At 39.5% G+C, this 6,901-nt stretch overlaps 1 protein-coding gene across 1 annotated transcript; it reads left to right on the top strand.

Moving 5' to 3' along the window:
- Positions 1 to 3,617: 3,617 nt before the first annotated feature.
- F5B22DRAFT_652824 (uncharacterized protein) lies at positions 3,618 to 6,530 on the top strand (the record flags this gene model as incomplete). The annotated part of the gene is made up of 5 exons (XM_047979669.1): positions 3,618 to 3,695; positions 3,751 to 5,082; positions 5,113 to 5,718; positions 5,837 to 6,026; positions 6,130 to 6,530. The coding sequence occupies 5 exons, from the start codon at positions 3,618 to 3,620 to the stop codon at positions 6,528 to 6,530; spliced, it is 2,607 nt and encodes an 868-aa protein (XP_047824619.1).
- Positions 6,531 to 6,901: the final 371 nt, after the last annotated feature.

Genomic DNA, 6,901 nt, shown 5'->3' with positions numbered 1-6,901 from the left:
ATATATATTAATTTAAAATTAATAGTATTAAAAATAAATTATTATTAAAAAAGTTAATTTTAAATATATTTTAACTATTAATTAAATAATAAATAAATTAATAAAAGCATTATTAAGGCTAACCTTTAAAAAGTTTAAAAAATCATTAAGCTTAAAATAAATAATAAAGCTAAAATAATTTATATATAAAGCTAAATAAAAATCCTATATTAAAATTAATTTAAGCTAAAATACTTTTATTACTATATTCTTTAATAATAATAAATAATATAGAAATTATTTTTATAATTTAAAAATATAAAATTTAAATTATTAAAAGTTAAGCTATAAAATAAATATAAGTTTAAAGAAAATTACTAAAAATAATTTAAAAAAAGTTTAAAATAAAATTATAAAGTATTTTAAAATAATATTTTAAAAAGTAAAATAATAAATATTATTAATTAACTTAAATTAAATTTTTTAAATATTTATATATTTAAATATAATAGGATTAACTTTTAAAAGATACCTTTAATAATATAATAATAATAAACTATAAACCCTTTAAAGTTACCTTAAACTAGCTTTACCTATAAATAATAAAATATATATTTATTTATACTTTATATCCTTTATTAAAGCTTTTTAACATTAATAATATTTAAAACATTATAAAAGTAATTAATATAATAATATAATAGTAAAGGCTACCTTAAAGGAGTTTTAACTAATTATAAAACTAAATAACTTAACTATAATAGTTTTATTTATTATATTTATAATAGGTCTATTAATTAAGTAAAAGGTAAAAAATAAAGTTTAATATACTTTTAGCATTATTATAATAAAGGAAAAAAGTTAAAAAGAAAAGTATATAATAATTTAAAACTATAACCTTTATAGCTAATTAAAAAAAGGTATAAAAGTTAAAAAAGCCCTATAAAGTTTCTAAAAGTTAGCTTATAACTATTTTAAAATAAAGTTATTAAGCTTAATAATCTAATATAATATAAATTAACAGTAAAATAGGTAGGAAAAGTATATATATTACTTTATAAAAAGAATTAAAATATAATATAAAATAAATAATATATCCTTTTTAAAAACCTAAAACTTATAAATTATAAGCTATTTATAACTTATACCCTAATAAAAGTATTAATTATTAAAAGAAGTAATTATAAAAATATATATAAATAGTATAAGGATAAAGAAAGGAAAAAGGATATATAAAAATAATAAATATATAATATATTATAGCTATTATATACTATAGCGCCCTAATTTTAAAAGCTTTATATTATAAATAATAATTTAAAAGTAACATTAATAGGACTCTTACCCTTTATAATATTCTATTTTAAAAAACTTAATATTACTTCTATTTATTATTTTAATAGCTATAGATAATTTAACTTTTAAAAAGTCTTACCTTATCCATTTTATTTTAACGGGCGTCCTTTAAAATATTACCCTTATACTATCTAATATAACTATTTAACTTACCCTAAAGGGAACTACCTTTAAAAAGGAATCGATTAAAATTTATAGCATTAATTAATATAAGGATTAAAAAGAAGTATTAAAAAAAGAAGGTGGTAATATTTATATTCCATATATTAAAATGCTAGGAATCTATATATAAGACCTTTATCTAGCCAGATAATTATATTATAACTTAAACTTCTAGATAATCTAATGGGATCACATATATTACTCTTAACAAAAGCATTAGGAGACGTAGGATATTTGCTCTTATTTATAATTACTACAGTACATTTTTATGATCAATGTTGTTAACTCCCATTTTATTACTATCAATATCGCTTCAACTGGGATCTACATGATTGACTGCTTCCCAATTTCATCAATGAACAATCAACTCATGTAAAAGTGTAAGATGACCTTATCACACACTACGTGAGGATTACTGCAAGGTCTACATAGTCATTGTAATTTTAGCAGCCCACTCACTTTAATGACTAACAAGGGTTATTGACCGGGCATTCAGTAGTCATAACGCCTAGCTATGTACTAATATATCGGAATCTACTTCCTTCAAACGTAGTGGCATCTGATGTCAGGGCGAACGAGAATCTCAGAGTCTTCAACTGCAAATTTCGTGAAGGTTATAACTTTGATCGTCGATCTTCCCCTGTTGAGTGCAATCGCCGTAGATGTGAGTGTTCCCTGACTACCTAATGATTTATTCGAATCCTGTGCGGCACCAATGGCACGCATTGACTGCAGGGGTGGGAACTCGCCCAGGCTGTTGGTTCCAGATTGCATCAGAATGTTCTCTTCCCGCGGCATACAAAAGAATCTGGCTCGTTATCTCATCTGTAGTTATTGAATGTCTTGGCCACAATATCAAGTCTTACGCACGTAACGAATCAGTACGGTATTGTGTCAGCTTTATCTTTCTGCCTGCATCAAAACACGTGTGTTGGCTTGAAGATGCGATAACTACGTACTTACCCGCAGGCAACAACTAATTTACACCATATATATTCAACTAGTGAGGGTTGTCACCACAGTGCCAGCCTGACTTGGCTGTTGTTATGCATAGCCTATTTTCTTCCCCTCTTTGCGTTGCTATCGTGCCCGCCGCTATCCTCCGACATCCATCATGACCATTGCCTCGTGCACACATCCATTCTGGCAAAATGGGAACGCCTCCAGGCGTTGGTCAACATCATCTTAAGCGCCATTATACCCCTTAGATCATGCCTTACCTCGCTTACAATTCTCCTGCTGTCCCATTTTTGTTATCGACGCCATCAGGATCCCAGCTCGCTCGGATACGAACCTGTAGGGACCAATGCCATATATATATTTGTTTACTTCTTTAAATAGAGCAAGGTTAAATCTGCAATTATCGGTCTGCCTACAATTGCCGCCACCCTTCAGCGGGGCGGATTGAGAATGCAAGGCTTTCGCAGGCGCATTTTATCAGATAAGCTACTAGCTTTTTGCTCATCCTTTACATCTTAAGGGATGTCTAGAGGCAGACTGAAGCTCCGAATACTTCACACCCCCGGAGTGGAAAGATCGACAAGTGACGTCCCGCGTTTATAAACCACCCAGTCTATCACGGCTGATTACCCTTTGCTCTCAATAGATATAGAAGTATCGAGCAAACTCATAAGTCCGGCCCCGTATGATATCTTCGCCAATCTATGCTACTTGTTAGAATGCCCCGGGAGAGCATGTCCAGCAATTCATTATTGATCGCGTCAAACCTGCAATATGCTTTTTTACCTGATGGTACTCGGAAAGCCTGGCTGGAAAATCTGCCTTTCCCTGTGCAGCGAGGTGCATTCAGACCCTGGTTTATTGGCCGGTATATTTGGATCGTGGTGCGTGCCACGGGCACGACCCCAATGTACCATAGCATTCGCACTAAATCCTGCAGGAGGGAGACTGTATATTCTCAGTTGGAGCAAGCAAAGGTTTGCGGTGCTACTAATGATCGATTTGAAGATGAAAGAGTGGTCGAAATCCTCAGATTAAAATGCACATATAGAATGCTGTTCGCTTCTTTCAATTTGTCAAGGTCAGTTCCTGGTTAGCTCGCCCTAATGAACATAAGATCAGTCAATACGCTACGAAACGTAGAAACGTAGATTCAGACGATGGCTTATCACGAATCAGCACCGCCGTCCAAAGGGGACGGCGAGAGTCTGCCAAACTATACACCCGCCAGCCTTAGGGTGCCATTCCTGATCTTTGCATGTGTCTGGGTTTCGACACTTATTGCGCTACTAGAGTACGGGTTTCACGGCCTCGCGGTCACAGACAGCCTCAGCTAGCCCAGCCTATGACTTGAGTGAGCCCGTCATGCTGGGCAATCGTGAAGGTCGATTTTGGCTTGGCGCGAGCAATTTGACCAACACATTTCATAACACAAGCCAACGGTTGCGGAGTCGGGAGCAAAACCCGGGAAGTTATGCGTTCCCGGCATCCAGTCTCCGAAGAATAGGCATAGGGTTTCAGTGTGATTCCGGCCCTGGAATTATGTGGTACGGCTACAAGACTCAAGTTGTAGTTAGGCCAATAGCCTGTGTAGGGTCAGCCTTGGTTTTTCTTACGCCCCAGGATTGGCAATACTGGAAATATTTCGTGGTAAGCGGGTATGGGTACTGCTTGAGCATCGGCCAGCCTTGGAAATCATCGATAGTGGAAAATGTCGTAATTGACGCCGAGCCGTGTCCGCTTGCTCAACTAATATATGTGTCAGGGAACCCGGTCTCCACGGCTCAAGTCATTGTTATCACGGATGCATCCGGTGCATCTGTAGCGTCGACTACACGACAATTGTCAATTGTACCTATATATACTTTGACAGATTCGATTGGAATAGCTACCGCTACATTCGAGCTGATCACCTTGCAGAACGCGTACGGTACGCCAACGGCAACGCTCAAAGTTGAACTAGGATCGAATGGCAATCCTAAGGCAACAGAAACGCTGGATCAGATAATCCTGACAGATAAAAATGGTGCGGCCACCGCTACGGTCATTTTTGAGCAGCTCACTTTGCAGGACGCGAATGGTGTACCAACGGCAACAGTCATACTTGAATTGGACTCGACGGGAAAGCCTACTAAAACAGAAACCCTGGGGCGAGCTACATTGATAGATAAACAGGGCGTGGCCACCGCGACTGTCGATTATGAACTGATCACTCTTCGAGATGCTCACGGTACCCCAACAGCCACTGTTGCCATTGATGTGGTCACGCTGAGAGACGTGAACGGCAGCCCTACGGCTACTGTCACTTCCACTATCGGCGCCCTTCCCGGCCTTCCCGACGAGGTGGTGCTCACAGACTCCAAAGGGTTGCCGATCGCTACAATTGCAGCGACTGATGGTCATCTCACCTCTGACGGCGTAGCTGTAACGCCGCGCGATTCCAAGGGCGTCGCTACCGTCACAGCGACGGGGTTCACTGTCTATACAACAACCCTTTTCACTGTCCAGACTGATGGACCCGAGAGTAGCCCTTACGGCTGGCGCAAAGAGAATATAACTCGAGACGACTACTTCCACCCAATAACTCAAGCCGAGTACGTCGCGGGATACTTTATCCCAGTGATTGTAGGCACTATGTTGTCTATAATATCCTAGATCATCAACTCCGATATCAAAATTCTCCTGCCTTTCAATGCCCTCACGAGGCCTGGCGGTGCAGCAGCTATCGACTCCATCGTGCTTGACACAGGCGGATTGAGAGGGATCTTGAACAGCTGGAGATCAATTCAGCTCTTTCACGACCCGGTCCCAATCCTAGGCAATCTTTTGCTCGGGGCCTCCACTGCAATCGTGGCTTTGTCCAGCGAGTCTTTTGGAGTCAAGCTCTATGGCAACTGCAGCCCAACCAATTTCAATGGATGCTTTCTTGGACTCACCCTGTTCTCTGGACCTAGTCGGGCGGTCCAGGCTCTGTTGGCTTTCATGCTTATTGACCTCGTTCTTCTCTGCGCGTATCTCAGACGCTGGGTGTCAGGTGTCGCAGGGCCGCCAAGTAGCATGGCCGTCCTAGGCTCGCTACTGCAGAGAAAAGCAACGAGGCGGATATTCCAAACCATGAAATTGGAATCAGACAATCACAAACAGTCACGGAAAACCCTGGACCGTGAGCTGGAGGAATGGGTTTTTTCCATTCGTCATTTCTCTGGTGTGGAAAGAAATGCCCATTACGGCATCATAGCGCAGCGCTGTAAATTCACGGAAGTGCGTGCCTAAATTGCGAAGAGATAGAAGACTTCGAAACCGCAACGTCAACTATAAGCCGACTGCTTGTAAAGAAATAAAAAATCTCAAAGCTACTTATACCGGCATGCTATCCAAGACGCATCTCGCCGCTCGCATCGCGTTTCTGTTTGTCATATGTGGACTTCTTGCACTCATCTTGTATTACAAGTCCACTCGACTGGACACTGCATTCGAATTGTTCATGGACAGCCAGAGCTTCGGCGTTAGGCTTATATACACGATTCTCGGGTTGGTCATTTCCTTCTTCTGGCAATTTGAATTTACATGTACGTACCTCCTGGGCCTTTGGCACATCTCTCAATCTTATGCTGCACACGCGACTCTACATGACACCCGATGGGCCGTGCTGGGCTGATGACTTGAGTATAGGGATCTCGAGGATGGAACCATATAGGAGACTATCGAAGCGACCACAGCTCGCAAATGATTCCATCCTCATGTGTCCTCTGACGAATCCCTTCGTCGGCTTTTGGCAAGCAGCTCTGCGAGGAGAGGTGCTGACAGCACTGGTAGGGTTCACCAATATTCTCTCCAAATTCACCCCTTTTCTCCTGTCCAACATCCCCTTCAGCCCTGTCCAGACATGGATGCTACATGTGGGAACCACTTGGACAGTTGTCGCTATTCTAGCCTCTATGATCTTGGTGCTATTGCTACAAATTCTGACTAAATACCCGGACCTGCCGGTGAATCCTGGGAACGGGCTGGGCGATTGTACTACATCGCCGACTCAGAAGTGCTCGCCGATCTGGAGGATGCCTCTACATTGACCTCGAAGGAGTTCAAATTGCAGATTGACCCGAAGCAGAAATACCGTCTTTGTCACGGAACCAAGGAAGCCTAATTTCCGATATACAGCACGGACCAAGGAACATTGTATATAACGCTAGGAAAGGGAATAAGGGGCGAAAATTAAAACTTCCCTCCTTATATAATAATAGAATAAATATATAAAACTATAGCTAGGTAATATTATAATAGTTTATTGTACCTAAAAAATAGGTAACATCCTTCTTTAAGGACTAAGCAAAAACCCGGCCTCACGACCACCCCCCGTTACGACCAGGGCCCTAGGCACCCTAAAATGCGCTTTGACTCCTAACCACCTAATTAAACATTACTTAATAATATAACTATATTT

The sequence above is a fragment of the Xylaria bambusicola genome, assembly GCF_022495145.1.
Source record: "Xylaria bambusicola strain CBS 139988 unplaced genomic scaffold F5B22scaffold_140, whole genome shotgun sequence".
In the NCBI taxonomy this organism is placed as follows: Eukaryota; Fungi; Ascomycota; class Sordariomycetes; order Xylariales; family Xylariaceae; genus Xylaria; species Xylaria bambusicola.
Note: the sequence above shows the minus strand (reverse complement) of the source record. Positions and strands in the feature narration are given on the sequence as shown.